Raw genomic sequence first — 19426 nt, 5'->3', positions numbered from 1 at the left:
CCGAGTATATTGTCGGTAAGAAGCATTACTTTAAACAGGATTTGTTTCGACTGGCAATAGCATTCGTCTTCGAGTATAAAATTCATAGCATTTTGGGGAAATTTATACTGAATTCTGTCCTTTTAGTGTAATGTTGTATAAATAAATTTCTGTGTAAAAAATTATGGTTAGTATGCTAATCTTTTGTTGCTTTTATTATTTATCATTGTTGATATATTAGCTGTAATAATGGTCGATTATATTTAAACATTCACTTATTATACACATATGCTAGCTTACTTTATTTATCATTATAGTTAAGTTTCCTGTTGTATTCTCTATAATTTTTTTTTTCTTATAACGATAGTACAATGTTTGTATTGAAAAAATATTTTAATGCAATTAATAAGTTGAATATGAATACAACACTTTATAAAATGACATTTACATTTGAGTTTCATTGTTGCTATCATCATCTATAGCAGTGCTGGTCGTTCTACCAAATCCAGGCTGTTTCTTCTGCTTTGCTAGGTTTCGAAAAGAATACTGTGCTGAGGAAAGTGAACTTCTTCGCCTTGAATCTGCATAACAGTCTCGAATTTCAATGCTAATTCTATTAACATTAGTGCTTTCTAGTTCTCCTCTGCATAAGTGATGAATGATTCCTGCTCCAAATGCATCACCCAAAACATTTATTGAAGTCCTTACTCTGTCCCTATTTTTAAAAAAATGAAAAAGAAAGACGGAAATTAAAGAATTTAAGCATTAGCGACTTGATAAATGGGATGCATAATGTCATGTAAATTTCGAGTGCATCAAAATTTGAGGGAGAAAACTGTATACGTATGAAAATGTAAATAGTTACAACTTAATAAAAGGAGCGAATTAGGCATCTGGAACTACCCTGGCGTTATATTTCTTTGAGACCCTCTTGAAGTGTAACTAACACTTATTGCTGTATATTTCGTTTTGCCACTCATTACATTCTATAATAATATAGTTTTGAGTTAATTTTTATTTGACGAGTGTAATTACATTTTTATTATTAATAACTGATCTTTTAATTGTGATATTATGTAATTTTTAATTAATTTCTTTAAATTGACATAAGTATTATCGAAAGAACTTTTAGGATTTCGCTGTAAAATATAAAATGTAAAATAATTTTTCTCTTCAAAATTGCTTTGGATATTTCTATTAAATTATTTACTTATAAATTTTCTTTTAAACGTTCAGAAAGGTAGAAAGTTCAAATGAGAATTAATACATAGCTAAATATTGCAGTATTATGGGATGTAAATGAAAAAAAAAATAATGAATGTTATTTTTAATATTTGAACTAATGTAATTTATTTTCATTTTTTAAAATTCATTTTCCTGCATTTGCGAAAACCAGTTTTTTACAAATTATTTTATATTTTAATCTTGCAGCTTAAAGAAAAACGCTTTGAGATGAGAATTCATGTCTTTAGTGAAAATGTTCCGAATAATATTTCAAAATTGTACTTTTAAACTGAATATCGACACCAAATCAGTCTCAGTCTGAAATTTTTTTCTGATTTCATAATTCAACTAAAGTATAGAGTCAGATAACTTATTAATAGTTGAGTTAGAAGTTCCTTTCTCCAGCATTTAAACTTAAAATCTGAGATTTAAAAAACTCGGAGCAGTATTTGCATAGAACATGAATGTGACTTTAATAAAAATATACAAATTATGAAAGGCATATATATATATATATAGAGAGAGAGAGAGAGTTAGATTCAACAACCTTGATTATATACACTTGTAACTAACGCAATGCTTTGAGGAATTCATAAAAATTAATGTTGTAGATAAATTCTAAATTGTTCAGAATTAGTTATAGTTTTGGAAATGACCTCATAACTCAGAATCCTAATCAGGTGATGGAGACGATGCATTAGCCGGTACCCATTCTTCTCCAACTTCAGTGCCGCATCAGTTTCTAGGACATTTACTTATACGTGACTGCTTAGTGCATAAGAGAAAGTAAGTTCTTTTTACTGAGATATTATTTGTTTATTTTCGGTCAAGTAAATTTTTACAATTAAACATTGGAATAAATGTAGAAGATAGGCTTTCCAAAAACCAGTTGTAAATGACTCAAGTTGTAGAATACGATTTAGAAGAAATTAATACCATTGTAATACTAGACACGAATCGTTTCTATATTTGTTTACTGTATGTTTATTTTGATCAACTTGTTTATGACTTTGATATCAGGAATGCAGAAATGCGTATTTTTATCTGTTTATTTTGTTATACTTTCAGAATCTTATCTTATTAGTCACCCAAATTTGTGAATCGCGTTATATTTCCATGAAGAGCGATTGTTCTCTCTATTCTTATTAATAATCTGATAAATATCAATCTAAAACATGTCTTTCAAAATCTCTTGTATTAAGATAGCAATACACCATACCAATGTGAAGTGACATTCTTCTACATCCTTATTAATCATCTCCCAAACAACAATCTCTGATTCGCGTCGCATAGAATTCCTTTAGAGAATTAGAAATTGCCTGTTGAAATGGAGTTTATTCATGATCACATGTAAAATGTGGGGCTTTTTTTTACTGCCTTTGATTTTATTGCAATGCAGTGCAAGACAATATGCACTTCAGTGTTACATGATGAGCATAATTATTTTGTGACATCATGGGGATTGATTCCATTGAAATAAAAGTAGTAAGTGACAGAGATTTTTGAGATTAATACTAATTAATTAATGAATCATGAACTTACTTTAGTGCATGAAACTTGTACTTTTTAAACGGAAACACATTTCGCACATATGTATTACGATATTATGTATATTTGGGACCATTTTTCTAATTTTAATTGTTTAGCGTTCTACTAAAGGTTGGCAAATTTACTTAATGCATGTTTAAATGGTTTGGGTTTTATATAGTATAATAAAATCCTTTCCCAGTGATTTTTTTAATTTTTTTTTTTTTTTTTTTACATCTCGTGCATACTTAAAAATTTTATGAGTATTATAACATAAAATAATGAAGAAAATTATATTCACAATAACCAATCAACAGCAACAATCATGGAGATATCTTCAGTTGGTAATCCTACAGATGTAAGTACCAATAACATTGTAACCAGACCAGCGCTTGGAACACTAGCTGCACCTATGCTAGCGGCGGTCGCTGTCAAACTGAAAGAGAAAATGAAAAAAAAAAAAAAAAATCAAAAATGTATAACTTTTTTTATATTTTCAGTTTATACACATTTACAAACATTTATCGGCCCCTCGTGTTTGTCAATGAAACCTCGCATTCTTTAAATACAAAGGAATGTAATTTATTTAATGAAAATAACTTCCCTATTTATTTAATAGTTTTATTTGTTACAACGGCTTTTCAATAGTGTTGAAATTTAAGTCTCACATATTATGTCTCTTTATTATTAGATTAAACATAATGATATATGAGGTATATAATAATATTCTCACAACATTTTGATAGATTATACAGTGCCGGATTTAAATATAAGCTACACAAGCTATAATTTAAGCTATCACTTTTGGGGGCTCCAAAAAAATGTTTAAGTGAACACATGCCAATATAATTGATGTTTTACTTAAATGGACTTATAAAAGACTTCATACTTCATATGGTCTCGTCAAATTTAAATTCGGCATTGAATGTAGATGATGATTTGTCCAGAAATATTCCTCTACAGCAGTGGTTCTTAACCTTTTTAAGCCGCGACCCAAATTTGAGAAATATATATAAAAAAATCTTCAATCCTACGATGATGATTTTTTTTTAACTTACAAATTTTTTATTTATTTTTTTAATAATAAACAAAAGTACTTTTCGATCCAAGGAAAATTTAATTAATAATCAAGTGTTTTTAATAATTTTTATTGACCAAATTAAAATATATTTATAATTTTTTGAAAATAATTAACTTATTCCTAAAAAAAAAGAAATATCAATACATATGTTAAGTCTTTTAAATTTTAAATGCAAGTCTTACAGTTTTAATGAGAACCTTGTGCTTGAATACATTTTGAAAGATCTTCAAACCTCGGTTGAATGCTTGTCAAGGAGCACCTTATATCTGTTTCAGGATTTAACTTGTTCCGGTAATTGTTTTGCTGCCATGTCAATGGCAGCAGGTTTTATAAGTTTTTCAGCAATATTATGGGGTTTCTTTTGTCTTGCAATATGCCAAGCCACATGAAAAGAAGCAAGTGTAGCGTGTTTGGCAGAATTTATAAAACCACTACTACTTGGTGCATCCAAACGCTGTCTTTTTAAATGGGCTTCTTTTCTTTCAAAAAAAGTACGATCTTTTCCCTCAAAGGAAAAATTTTCATGTTTTGCATCAAAATGTCTTTTAAGTTTGTTCGGTTTCATCGATTCATTACTTAATATTTCACTGCACAACACGCATTGCGGCTTGTTCACTCCTCGATCATAAATGCAAGTAAAACCTAATTCTAAAAATGCATCCTTGTATTCACGTTTTGCCATTATTAGAGTGATTACAATTTTTTTTTGATCTTGTTAATCACATTCATTTTCGATTGTTGATATTTATTCAAGTCGTCATTTCTAAAATGTCTGAAATTTGGTGTATTACTAACTTTTTTGGTTCGACTCAGCGCGACCCAAGAAATATGCTTCGCGACCCAATTTTGGGTCGCGACCCATAGGTTAAGAACCGCTGCTCTACAGCATAAATATCATTCTGAGTTTTACAATTTTGTGTTTTATGTATTACATAATACGAACATCAGACGAAAAAATACATTGTGTAGGCTTAACTTATGTTATGTAATTATATACATTATAAAAAGGTAAAAGAAAAATTTTCGTTGCAGTTCTTCGTACTTTATTTCACCCTTTAATCTTCAATCGGATCGGAAAGTAAGCTTTTTTTTCTTCAGAATTTGATGTTATTTAATGTATGAAAAATGTTAACTAGTTCAAAATTTTTATCTTCAGTTTTCTCAACAGTTTTCTTAAGATTATTTCAACATTTATTTCATCGCAGATAAAGTTTTGAAGTTTACGGTTGTGTTATAATATCTTTTTCCAAAGTACAGGGAAAGCACACACCAAAAAAACGAAATTTTCATTCCCTGGTACCTAGAACACCAAAAATGCTTCAAAAGGGTCATAATTAAATTAACTATAAAAGATATCAATACTGAGAATTGATAGAACTAAGTTTTCAAAATGATGAAGGGCAGGTAGCATTTTCCCTCCTTTTTTTTTTTTTTTCTCTGCTAGCCGAAACAAAATGATAAATGGTGCCGATCTTAATCACGAGAAAAGTCATATAGTAAAAGCGAAAAATGCCTGTTCTGTTGTCAGGAGGTACTTACTGAGAATGATTGAATTTGAGATTTAAATTATTGTCTTCAGTTATATTGTTGAGGGAATATTTAATTAACTCCATTACAATATTATTATGGCATACATTTAAAAATCAGCAGATCACTTACCTTACAGATATAACTTGTCCAGCTGTCAAGTCAATACCATTCATCTGAGCAATAAAAATAGCAGCCACAGCTTCATAAAGGGCCGTACCGTCCATATTTACTGTGGCTCCAACTGGTAAAACAAATCTAGTTACTCTCTTATCTATACCATTATTTTCTTCCAAGCATCGGAAAGTTACTGGTAGTGTTGCTGCACTAGAAAAAGAAACATGTTGATAAAATTATCAATATGAGCAACACAGGTAAATTAATAAATTGAGTGATTCTTCAATAAACTTGCCTGGAAGCCGTGCCGAGGGCAGTTACCCAAGCTTGTAACATGCCTTTAAAAAAAGTGAATGGATTTTTATGTGTTACAGCAAAATACAAAAATGGTAGTGTTACACAGGCATGAATCGCGAGTCCAGCTACAACGGTCAGCATATATAAACCTAATTGCTCGGCAGTCTTTGCTAAATCGTTAATAGCCATGATTTTGCCAACTATCAAGGACATAATGCCAAAAGGAGAATACCTGCAAAATAAACCATAACAACGTAATTTGTCATCATTCTTAAGAATCAAATTAGAAAGCAGTATATACCCATTTAGGGTTTGATACAATATAAAATATTACTACCACATAATTATAATGACGATCCTCATTATAATTTCATTTAGAATGACGAAGAAACGAACCATTGGAGCTCCGAATTCTCCTAGTTGCCCACCAATTATCCCAAACGCAATGCAGAAGACAATGAGGCCTGCAAAACAAAATCGATTGCTTTAATTATTAACAAGCATTTGAAGCCTAAAAATATTTTGTTTGAGATAATATCAATTTGATTATATAAAATATATTCCATGAAAAATCATATTACGCTAAACTTAATTCCATTGAAACCTAATGAATCTGTCTTTTGTAGTACAAGAATTTTTGTGGGCTTAACTATTATTTGTCCTGCAAAATTTCAAAATGAACAATTGTAAAATATAGTGGTCTATTACATAAATATAAAAGACAAAATGTAAGTTTAAATGAAAAATATAAGTAATAAATGGCCACAAAAATTAGTCATTTTTTTAACAAATTTTGGTAAATAAAATATTTCATATGGATTAACATTTTTTTAAGGACTATGTTATTAACACACAAAGATAAAATCCCTATTCATGTACGTGTACAGTATCGGAAGATATCGTGGCTGGCGAGCGAAGCCTTTTAATTATGAAGAGAAAATATTTAATGTAAAGCTCTTATATTTCAAACATATAATTGCTATAGTTAGTGGAAGGGAGAAGGGAAGAAAGCTACGTAAATGCATGACTTACCTAAAACATTAGTGCCGTCTTTGTATACTTGCTTTCTATCGAAATATGTAATGATCTGAGAATCGTTTGCAATGGTAACCTCGCCATCAATATATTCCATTGGCGCCACAGTAACATTCTTAGAAATTTTTCTAAACACAGTTTCAACTTGTTGAAAACAAGCTGTCAACAAATTCTCTGGGAACATATTTCTGGAAGATAAAATAATTATAATAATAAAAGAATCGATGTATATGTTAAAAAGGTACGTAATTTCTAAATAGCATCGTCATTTAATTCGGTATCTTTTAATTCGAAACTCGTGAAAAAGAAGGTAGAAAGCATTTATAAGTGTTTCAAGTAATTAAAAGGCTCACGAAGTTTTTATGGAAAATGCGCAAGTGAACTGTCATAAATATTGGTTCAACATTTCCATAAACCAAAATATTTTAATTAAACTTTTGTGTAAAGTGTATAAAAGTATTTTAGTCATATATTTAGGATGGCTTTAAAAATTTCTCAAATGTACTGGAAGTAGAACATTTGTGAAATTCTTCCTGAAAATTTGTGCACATGGAGAAAGGAAGTATAAAACTTTTACGAATAACGTTTTCTGAATTTGGTACAGATATAAATCGCAGTAAGTGTGACTCTTTTAATTTAGTCAATTTAAGATCTTAAGTTCTTTGCAGGAGCATTAGAGAAAAAGAGAAATTTCCATCGCCAGAGTGTGAAAATTTTTCTATATCCATAAAAGTGTTTTTTTTTTTCAGAGTTATAAAGAATGAAGTTATTCATATGACTATTATAAACTAGCATATCATCTAATATGTAACTGTACTTTTCTTCTGCTTTGCTCTGTCATCATTTTCTTCCTGAAAAATGCATACTGTATTACGTAATTAAATCGGCGCTGAGCGTATGGCAGGTATAATGTAAGCATGGATGTTCGTTAAATTATTAAATTATTTATGATTGATCAAAGCTTTTTAAAAAAAGGGTCTCTTGTAATATAATGTAGCATCATAGTATGAAATGTTTCAAAAGTATTCATATAGAATTAAAGAGCTACTATGTCCTTTAAATGTGCATCCTCACACATAACTGAATAACTTGTATAAATGAATTCAATATTCTTAACAAAATAGATCCTATTTTAAGGTGCATCTCAGATAGTAAGCCTAGCCGTGGCCAGGTGATACTATCTATCACTCCGTTAATCAGTTGCTAGAGGAAACGAGAACTCACTTACATGATGACTCATCCTCCAATTTTTACTCTATTTTCCAATATCATGGAATTTTTTGCATTTAAAAAATGATAAAGGATTTTCCCTCGTAATGCAGCATATACTGGAGATTTAGACGTAATCAAAATTCTACAGCTAAATATAAATAATGCTTGCTGCATCTCATTGAAGATAATAAATTGATGGTAAAGTCCTGGCATGCATATGATTCATCTTTTTCAAAGATAAATTTTCTGCTTCCATAATATTTAAGAAACTTAGGAATTCAGTGTCAGGAAAATGTTTCGAAGAGAATCTAAGCAAGTTGTTGCAAAGGTTAAATAGTTTTTCTTTCTACTTCAATACTTACAGAAATGTTACAATTTCTTTCTTTCTTAAGGAGAAGCTTTGTATTGCAGTAAAAATTAGATCTTTAAAAAAGGAATGATAATGAAAGCCAAAGAAAAAGATTCTCTGTTGCACTGACTTGGAATGAACTTTTGCGGGAAACTCCAATGACAAATGATGTCAACATGACTCTTTGCAGAGGTATTTGCTTCTCTGCAATACAAAGCTGTTTCATTCAGAGTAAACAAATTTTATTCAAAAAAATTAAAGAAAAAAAGAATTTTTATCTGGACCATATTTTTTACGGTTTTATAATAACATTTGCAGAAACCCGAAGAAAATGCCCTTTTAACTATTTTAAAGTTACAAAAAAAACCCCCTCTTTTTATTGATATTTACTTGATTTTTAAATACATTAAATCGATTTTAGGACAAAAAATTAAACAGGAATATAATGCAAATTTTATTATAAAGTTTCCTTTAATTTCTTATCGATTGAAAAAAAACTTAAAATATTAGCAAATATCCATATAATATTTATTTCATTAAAGGAAATCATAAGAACATATTAATACATAATTATTAAGTATAATAATTAATCATCATCATTTCAAGAATTTAAAAAACAAAAATAGACATTTATGTGCTTAAAGAAAATGGAGGGCCCTCGTATGCATTTCTTTGAGTTGCTTGTAAACACTCTGACTTTAAAACTAATTATTTAATAATTAAATGATATAATTTGACGTTTTTAATTTTATTTCTTTTACAAACCTTATCAAATCCAGAAAGGCATCCAGGGTGGAAACATGCCTGGAATCTCCTCTGTAATCGATCATCTCTTTTATGGTAGGATCACCTGGTTGTATAGCAAGAACCAAAATAATACCCAAAACTGCGGCAAATATCGTTGTAGATATATAGTACAGAAGGGCCCAGGAACCCATTTTCCCACAAGCTTTTGCATCTAGTTGCGCTAAGCCTTTGAAAGAAAAATAATTGTCATAAATTTCAAGCAAAAACCTAATGTATTGTTTAAAAGAAGATATTTGTTACGTAAGCATATTATTAAAATCTCTTAAATAAAAAAAAAATTTGAAAAATTATTCTTAGAATAAACTTGTGTTCAGTAAGAATTTAAAGGATTTGAGTCTAGAGAGTAATGAATCATATAAAAACCAATGGATTATTAAAACGTTAGTGTCTGGACCATAAATGGCACAAAATAACATTCCAGAATTTAATACGTCTGGCTTATTTTATAATACTCAGCTCAAAAAATATAGATTTGCATTTTTTCCCCCTCACTATTCTTTATACATCAGTATTTTAAACTCAAAACCATGATTAATGGCAAGACTTTCTTCTTTATTCTTCAGACTCTGTTTTCAATATAATGGGAAAGAAAGTATGGTTTTCCTTGTTCTTTATTATTCACCCTAGGATCTTCATCTAGACAGTTTAATTCTTGATAAAATAGTTATTCATAACAACTATAAACTAATTAATGTCAGTAAAAATTAAAATATGAAGTTTGTTTCTTATTTTAAAAAGGATATTTAAATTTTTAAAACAAATTTCGAAAATAATATTTAATTTCTGTATCACGTAACGATTTTTTTTTTTTTTTTTTTTTTTTTACAATTCTGAAATAAAAATTTCTAATATGAGTATTTTAAAAAAATGTATGTATAAGTTTCACAAATCATTCAACATTAAAAAAAATACTTGAAAAATCAACTAAATAATAATTAATTAAAATATATATCTTTAAAAATCGGTTTTTGAAAACTATACAAATTTATTTTACTTTTTCCTGAAAAGAATGCTTGTATTCTTTAGACTTTCGAACTGATTCAATGTTTCATTTTAACCGTCTGAAGTAATAAGCCGTCATATTCAGACTCTAGTGTCTTTGACACTAGAGTTTTATTTCTCTATCTTGGTGAAATCTCTCACTTCATTGCTCATTCAACGCACCAAGAGTTTCAGGAAAGTACTCAAAATGAGCAAAAATGTATTTTTAAGCTCATATTAAAATAGTGCTTTAAAGTGTTGTGACTTTTTTCCTACTATCTTATCATAGTTATGATCCTTGTAATTGTCTAAAAATTTCTGAGAGATATCTTTTGAAACTAACCCATACTTTTGACGCAAACGATTTTATTTTCTTCAATTTTTTTATATTTTACTAACCGACTTTTATCTAAGCCGATAAACACGCATTCTTTGATTTTACCTTCCGATTAAGCGTGGAAAATAAAACAAATACCCAAAACGATCACTATTTTTATCCAAACTTTTGACAATTTGTTTCATGAACTCTAATTTTATGCAAGAGTGAGAAGTTTTGGACCACTAAGTTGTACTAAATCAGATTTTTTGATCACGGATTTAAGTCTTCCTTAAGGGCCCTTCTTTCTTTATCCATAGTTAGTTCTTAGATCTATTGCCCCATTCACATCGGAAACAGAAAAATTTTGTATAGCCAACTTGCTGACCTTAACATTTTAAAATCCCACAAATTTGCATTTAAATTCTTGATATCTTAATCTAATAAGGATAAAATCAAGATTTTTTTATGCATGTTTTAAAGTTACTTAAGAAGCTACAAAACTGAACCAAAACCATTACCAATATGCAATAAGTATAAATCGTATAAATTTTTGTGTTTCAATATTCATCTAAATTTGTGCACACGAATTCGGTTTCATTACTGTTTAATTCTTCAGAATTATATTGTAAATCGAAGTATATAGAAGGTACAGGCGCAAATAAATCTGGGCTATGCAATACATGTCAAATAAGCTGAAATTATTTCTGAGTACACAATTTTTTCTTTGTTTTTGTTATTGTAAACATTTATTTTGGGTTTTTTTATATGTCTTATTATCATTTTACTCGGAAAATAATTTTTAATTTTGTTAATAATGTATTTTATTCGCTAATATTTTACATTATTTTTTTAAATATATTCCTTTCTTTCTTCTCTTTATTTGTCGAAAATCTGTGGGTGATAGAGGGGAAAAAACATTTTTATGATTAGCGTTCTGATTTACTAAAAAACATCTAACGTTCCCCTAGTTTCGTCTAGATTTGTGTAATCAAAATACAATCTATATTCCTACTTTCTTTTATTCATTTATAATTATACAAATTCAATTGGTACGACGATTTTTTTTTTTTTTTTTTTTTTGCCATGTGTGTGTGTGTGCATTTATGTATGTATGTATATATGAAATTGAAATAATGATTTTTTCATGACTGCTACGAAAGTTCTGTAGATTTAAAACTTCCATCAAATATTTTCAGCACACAAAGTACAATGGTATGCCTTAACTGGCAGTGACTGGATTTCGAAGATATCAAATAAGATATTTTTCTTGACTGCAGAATATGTTTCTAGAACTTACCTGTTGAGATTTTGAGAAGCCATTCGTAGAAACTGCCACATTGAAATCTGTTGGCTCTGTTTTTTTATCTATCGGCGAATCATAATAAATAATATCGATAATCATATAGATTATTTAAAATTAAGACACGTTCGTTTAATATTATATTCCAAGATAAGTAAATTAAACTGTATCCTAAAAATATATACAGTGGCGTAATTCAAAATGGAAGGCAGAAAATAGATAAAAGAGACCGTGGAAAAGTATTCTGAACTTATGAAGCTTTCAATGAGAATTTTGCTGGGTCAGCATTTTGGTTTTAGCGCGCTTATAATCGGAGGATGGGAACTGAAAAGCCCCGCAACTCAGAAAATAAGTCAAGTTTGAATTCAAATGAATAGCAATATAAGATTATAAGAACACAGATAAATTGAAATTACTACATTATATTTATATATAATTTTAATTCATTCACGTTGTAAAAATAATTATTTTTTAATCGCTTGAATTCTTGTTTCACTTTAAAGTTTCAGTTGCGCAGGCTTTTATTTTTCTCACGATGACACTGCATATGCTGAAATCAAAAATGCTTCTTGCTCTGCGATATTCCATTCTAAAACTATACAAGTTCAAAATATATATGACATTTCTTAATCTAGTGTAAATATTTATTGATTTTCTCATTTTTATCTTAAATTAGTAAATATTACTTTATTCTAAAATTTTCTCTTATTTCCTGATCCGAATCTCACTTTTTTTATTCAATTTTTTTTCTAATACAGGTTCTAAAAAGTTGATGCCTTTGGCAATTTCTCACGCTCCGAATGACGGGATAAAAATCCCTAACACCTAACTATTTCTTTCAAAGATACCTAAGATTCTCTTTCCTAAGTTCACATATGTCAAAGAAATCCTTATCAGAATTTCTTAATAAAATCACTCAGGGTAAAATTTCTTTCTCTTTTGCTCTTGCGTCGCGTTTGAATAGACTCTTACTCGGACATAATTGCTTATCACTCTTATTCGTACATAATTTGTGCAAAAGTTAGAATAAAATAAATAGTAAGTAAATAAAATAAACTAAGTTCATTTCAAAAGTTTCTTTTCGACCACGCATGTGCACAAATTATGTTTACACATACATTCTGCTTTTTTGAAGAATGCTTTCCCACGATCTCTTTTATCTGTTTTCTGCTTTCCTTTTCGAAATACGCTACTGTGTATAATTTTAATATACAGTTTAATTTTGTTTTCTTGGAATATAATATTAAATATATGCGTTTTAATTCTAAATAATCTGTATGACTATCGATATTATTCATTTTAAATGAGGCCGATAGATAGAGAAACAGGACCAATAGATTAGATTTCACATATGGCATTTTCTACAAATAACATCACAATATTATATATATATATATATATATATAATATATATATATATATATATATATATATATATATATATATATATATATATATATATAATGATATTTTAAACTCTTAATTTTAATTTAATTAATTTCCAAGCTTTTATCTTAATTTAGTAACTTTATTCTAAAATATTCTCTTATTTCGTCATCCAATTCCACTTTCTCTACTTAATTAATTCAAGAGAAGCTTTATAAAATTGCTTAGTCAGCTAAACGCCGATATTTTCACACGCTCGGCGTGAAGGGGTAAAAATGTCCAGTAAGCACATTCTTTCTTAAAAGATCCCTGTATTTCCCTTACATGTGATTGACATGTGTCAGAAATCCCTATCAGAATCTTAATAAGATATTAGCACTGTGGAGAAATATTTTCCCTATCAAAATCTAATGTTATATAAGGCGAGGGATAATTTATTTCGGCCCTTTTTCCCAACTTTTCCGGCTTTTTGTACTGCGCTGTGGCGGACGTCTTGTCCGCGTCTCTGCTTATAAATAATTATGCTGTCCCGATGGATATTAAAAAGAATTTAAAAATGATAAAAAGTCTCTTCACTGTCTTCAAAACTGCATCCTGCTTCACAACAAATAATATTACATATTAAAAAGCCGACAGGATTCCGAAAATTGTTACATATTATATATATATATATATATATATATATATATATATATATATATATATATATATATATATATACACACATTGTGCTATATGCTAAAACGCCTTGATACATCATCCACGGTCGCTTAACCAACACTTTCATCTTCAAGACATATCTCAAAATAAAATTTTAATGTAGCCCCTAGCTTCAACAACTGATCAAATGACCACCATAGTTAACAAAAAATGCTCAACGTTTATTGTGCAAGTATAATTTAAAATATCGCTTTCGTTAGTTGTGATAAGATGTAGTTCAACATAATTGGTTCTCATTATTAAATTGATGCTTTGAATATGGTGGGAGAATAATTGGTTGCTGAAGGCAGTTAGATTATACTGTGCATAATAATTTTTTTTACTTTTATCTTCTCCTTTAAAAATATTATTCACTATCTGAACATGGTCGACTGTTCACAGTGGACTTTGTCAACCTCTTTAAAATGTTGAAGTAGCAGTTTCTTATCTATTGCATTCCAAATAAATGATACTGGTGTGGTGAGGAAGTTTGGAGAGGGGCTGCCAGCTCAGGTGTCGTCCTCGTCATCTTTCTGACCGCGGTTCAAAATTACGAGGTCCGTTCCAAAATAATCCTAGTGTTGCTTTAAAACGGTACGTTATTACAACTAAACTAAACTAAACTGAAAAAAAAATGATAGTCATTTCGAAATTGTACTAATTACTGCTCCTCATTCTGAGATTTGATCTCACTAGTTTCGCATCCAACATTCCAAAGAGATCATGAACTAGAATAATCTAAATCTTTGTTTTAAAAGTTTTACCCAATTCTCCCGATATTTAAAAGTGATGCAAAACCTACAATAAAAATTTTTTAATGCTTTTTGAGGACATTTTATGTTTTAGAGACGATTCTTTTAAAAATTGTCAATACTACGAGATTATATGTAATATATATTATAAATCGATAAAAATTAAGTCTTACCTGAAATCATTGAAGATATTATAAGAGGGAGAATCAACATTTTGAGCATTCGCATGAGTAATTCCCCTGGGAAAGCTACTACAGTAACTGTTTCTGTTGTATATGAGAACATTCTCGCAAAGAATCCTAATGCGATTCCCACAAGGACCGCAAGGACCGTCAGGACTAAAAGTAGATTCTTTTTCATCCACCTATGTACCTTTAAGAAACATCCTCCAGCTTAGTAAATGTATAATACCTCTGAACTATAATACAGGATGTAAGAAGAAAGATTGACTTAATATTAACAGAAGTGGTAGAACATGGCAAATGTTAAAAAATTTCACGGGAAAAGGCAAGCAAATTGTCGTACAAACAACTTATAAAAGAAGCTACATAAATGATCCATTTTTTAACTGATAGATTAAGATCGATGGACCCATTCTTTTTTGATCTCCGGATTTGTCCTGTCTGATTTCTTCCGGTGCAAACATCTGAAAAGCCCCATTTTCGAAACAGCCATCTAATCTCCTGAAGACGTTGTCGTCAGAATTACTTTTGCTTTTAAAGACGCATGTGACATGCCGGATACCTTCCTAAGTATGCAAATCACTGAATTGCAGTTGCGATGCATGTAAAATAGTTGATGGTCATTTATTTGAATAATTCTGCAAATTATTTGCGATTAAAACGAATTTTCGTTTTCCATGACTTTATTATTGAATGTGTTTCAGCGTCGAAATGTGACCTCGAAATCCTCAAAATGTATTGCAATAAGTTTTACTTTTGCCATGTTTTATCACCCCTTAAATCTCTACGGCCATCTTTTCCGTTATATTTTGTATGTATTAATACTTAAGGCATTGCCTTATATTATATATTACACTAGATTACAAGATAATTTTTTTTTCTAATTAAAGAAGTTAAGGAGATACTTTACTGTCAGTTTTCTGAAATAAAATAATAAATAACAGTACCGCATCTTTGCATTTGTTGGAGTCACTGGATATTCTGATGACAGTTGAATCGGGAATCATCGGCGTCCTGACATTAGTGTCTGGGGGAAGCGGGTCCATGGAAATAGCCAATCAGCGATGTTTCTAATCATAATTCATGTTCATTAGTACTTATAAAAAAATTAGGATGCCAGAGAAACCATGAAGAAAAGATCTATTGCGATGACAAAATATATACAAAATTTCATTAATTTCTTACTAGTTGTTACTATACAAATGTCAATTAACATTAACTGTTAATTTGTGAAATGATAATATTAAAAATAAAAGATACGGAAGCTACGAATACACAAAAATAGTGGAAGCTCAATACAATACGTCAATTACACACTAAAAATATGTTTTAAAAATATTCCAAAGGAATAGAAATTGTTGTTGGGTTGGGATATTTATTTAAAGCATAATCTTCCTGCATTTATAAAATTAGTGGTTGAATCGGGATATGAAACTTCTTTTAAAGATCGTTATTTTGTAAGATTCTATGAATTAGAATATTAGTTTTTTAGATTTATCATAAGAAGAAATGTTTTAGAATTTTTTTTAAAGGAAAATTTATTACACGTGGTTATGTTTCTTAAGATTACAAAAATTATAAGCTTGCGCGATTTTTTTCCCCCAATTCGGCTTTCTGGTAAATGAATTGTGGTGCAAGTAAGGAATTCTTAGTGTCAAGAAGACTTACACTGGTGCAAAGTGACAGCTATAAAATTTCAAAAATTGTTCAATTAATAGAGGAGTTTAGTTTCATAATTTACATTGATTAATATTCAATTGTAAATTTAACTAATATGGTGAAAAATTTTAGAAATTTCTATTTTTTGTATGCTTTACTCTTCTTATTTATATATATTTTTCAGCTAATATTACTTTCATAAAAATTATTGTATTGAATTTCTGGTAAAATTATCTTTATACTAATATATTATACACAAACCATCACAAAATAGAACTATCAAATATTAAAATCCCATTTTTGACAAAGACCTAGTCTAGTTGTATTTAGAACTTTCAACGACAAGTGATCCTTTCGTTAGAAACTGATTCTACTTCGTTTTAAAACTTACATTGAAGAGCAACAACGATCATTTCTGAAGATAAACTTTCTAAAAAGTAACTTTACAGAATATTTTACACCAGAAAAATATTCATGAAAATGTTTGTTCTTTCCTTTGGAACATTTTTAACAAAGTCGTTTGACAGAATAAAAGTCATTTTATGAGTGATTTAACTTTTTTTTTTTTAAAAAAAAAGAAGCAATCTAATCAGTTTACTGCATTGTATTAAGATAAACAAATTATTATATAATTCTTTATCGCCCTATTGAGCGATGTTAAAATTCTTAAAATTAAATTTATTTTTGCAGTCCAAATAAAACTTTTTAGAAATTATAATTGACAAATAATAGAGTTTCATTCTATCTCTTTGATAGAATAAAATAATAAGTTTCAATAACTTCTTAGTATTTCTGATACAGATTGAAAAACATTGCAGAAAGATCTTAAAATTTATCTCCAGGAATATTTTGTTTATCCAGTTATACAAGAATTATATTCTTTCCAAAGGTTTTGACACTTGCCATTTTGCCATCTTTCAATTAATTTTGTTTAATTTAATAATTTATTATCGAGGTCGTTTATTTGGATCACTTTTTACTTGAAAAGGAAAATAGTTTTTAATACAGAAATTTTTTGAAACAATAAATTTATTTAATTAATAACAAAATATTTTGAATATTTTTGTCGCATTCCTTGCACTTACTTTCATAGATCTGAACTGTTTCTATTTGAAAAAATTGTGCTGTGTTGAATTGACGTAGAACTGTGAGAAAGGAATTAAGTGTTACAAAAAGTGCTTATAAATTTAATGAACTTAATGAAATAGAATTAATATATCAGAAAAGATGTAGAAAGCTTCTATATTTCACGAGCACATAGAACGAAAAATAGTGGTCTAAATCAAAATTCTTTTGAATTTTTAACTTTTCAAACACCAGCTGTTAATGTTTCTAAAACATATTTAAGTACAATGCAACGAATTCGAAAATAAGTTGCTCTTCCACAGCTTTTAAGTTATAACCATTAACTAATCAACGAAAAGAAATATAAAAGAATTTTCATTTGAAATAAAAAGATGTGTGCTATTCTTTCAAGAACGAAGCAAAGCATAATTTTAATTGTTTTTTTATTTATTTATCTTTATGATCCGTAAGCGCGTTGAAAAGTGAGTAATACGGCACAAGCATTGATTTTATTTATTGAGCATTAAATTTTGAATTACAGTACCGCTTAAGAAATAAATGCTTATAAGCAAAGAAAAATTAAAGTAGAGAAATTAATGGAGGAAACTCTTACTTTTCTCACGGTTAGATTCTTTGGATTATTAAGGTTGATTTTCCTAGTAAATAAATTTCGAATTTTTTAAAAAAAATATTACACCTTAAGTGTTTCAAGTACAAAAAACAGATTAATATTGAAGAACACGCCATTAATATTTTTTCTGAAATCAAAAGAATTAAAATTTCTTTAGCATTATTTTAAGAATATTTACAAGAAATGAATTAAAACTAAGTTCATATCCTGGAGACAAAAAAAAAAAAAAAACACTTATATTTATGAATCATTTGAAAACTTTTCAAAACTATAAATAAATGCATTTAGATTCTTCAAACCACTTACCTGTAAAAGATTCCCACTAGAAACACGATCTTCATATCCTCAATCATTACTGTTACATTATTTTTGATTCTGAAAGACCAAGCTTTCAGGTGCGTTGGAAATACTTGTTACTTTCTCACGGATTTCTAAGACATGAAGCGATGTTTCGCTTTCGCAAAATATTTTCGTAGTACAACATAGCAGTCTAGGTCGGCATGCGGGGTCATCTTTCGAGTCACGCTCGCGTGATGTGACCACCTGCGCTCGATGCAAGTGAAGCCTTGCTTTAAAAAGGCGAGGAAAAATTATTTCCCGATAATATAATACAAAATTTTTGCAATCATCATTGTTACAGAAAGAAATCTAAGATTTTTAATTTTGAAGTAGATTCTTTTAATATCTTGACGTATTAAGGCCAGTTAGACACGTGCATCGAATTTTAAACTTGCATGGTAAGGGAAAGAAATAGATATCCTGAAATTGCAACATAAAATTCTTGATATTGCCATTGCTGTATAAGAATAATTCAGTAGTTATTTATTTTAGAGTATGATCCCTTAAGAACTTTCGTCAAATTAAGCACATCCATCCCATTATAAGGATTTTGAATTTGTAAACACAGAGGAATAGGTATACTGATATAATAATAGCAAAAACTCTGAGTTGCAGTGACATAATCTCAGTTTTGGAATCAGAGGATTTCAGGTAGAAAACTAAATTTCATTGAAGATCAACCGTATACATATCTCTTATGCAAGCTAAATCCATCAGGACAAAACGTAACTTCCTACTTGTGCAGCATAGAAGTTTAAAGATGAGGATGCTAGCTTGGGTGTCACCTCCCTCATCAAACTACGTTTCAGAATTAAAATGTTCGTTCCCAAATAGCCGTAATTTTGTTTGAAAATGGAATGCTAATTTAACTAAAGTAAGCAATTGTAATTCTTGAAATCAACATTGCCACTATAAGATCTCTTTTTTAATCAGAGATTCTTACACCCTTGGTGGACAT

At 29.0% G+C, this 19426-nt stretch overlaps 1 protein-coding gene across 3 annotated transcripts; it reads right to left on the bottom strand.

Moving 5' to 3' along the window:
* Positions 1-368: 368 nt before the first annotated feature.
* On the bottom strand, positions 369-18547 carry LOC129960245 (excitatory amino acid transporter-like). 3 transcript variants are annotated; one of them, XM_056073510.1, is made up of 10 exons: positions 18436-18547; positions 15722-15844; positions 14766-14964; positions 9114-9321; positions 6785-6975; positions 6090-6216; positions 5751-5984; positions 5471-5665; positions 3032-3166; positions 369-694 (listed from the first exon to the last, which is right to left on the bottom strand). In XM_056073510.1, the coding sequence occupies exons 2-10, from the start codon at positions 15818-15820 to the stop codon at positions 424-426; spliced, it is 1659 nt and encodes a 552-aa protein (XP_055929485.1). In that variant the 5' UTR covers positions 15821-15844; positions 18436-18547; the 3' UTR covers positions 369-423. The 3 variants fall into 3 exon arrangements, with proteins under 3 accessions (XP_055929485.1, XP_055929486.1, XP_055929487.1); XM_056073511.1 differs by having other exon boundaries at positions 3038-3166; XM_056073512.1 differs by lacking the exon at positions 18436-18547 and having other exon boundaries at positions 14766-14956; positions 15722-15838.
* Positions 18548-19426: the final 879 nt, after the last annotated feature.

Source organism: Argiope bruennichi, chromosome X2, assembly GCF_947563725.1.
Source record: "Argiope bruennichi chromosome X2, qqArgBrue1.1, whole genome shotgun sequence".
Classification (NCBI taxonomy): domain Eukaryota; kingdom Metazoa; phylum Arthropoda; class Arachnida; order Araneae; family Araneidae; genus Argiope; species Argiope bruennichi.
This window is presented reverse-complemented; position numbering and strand designations above follow the sequence as displayed.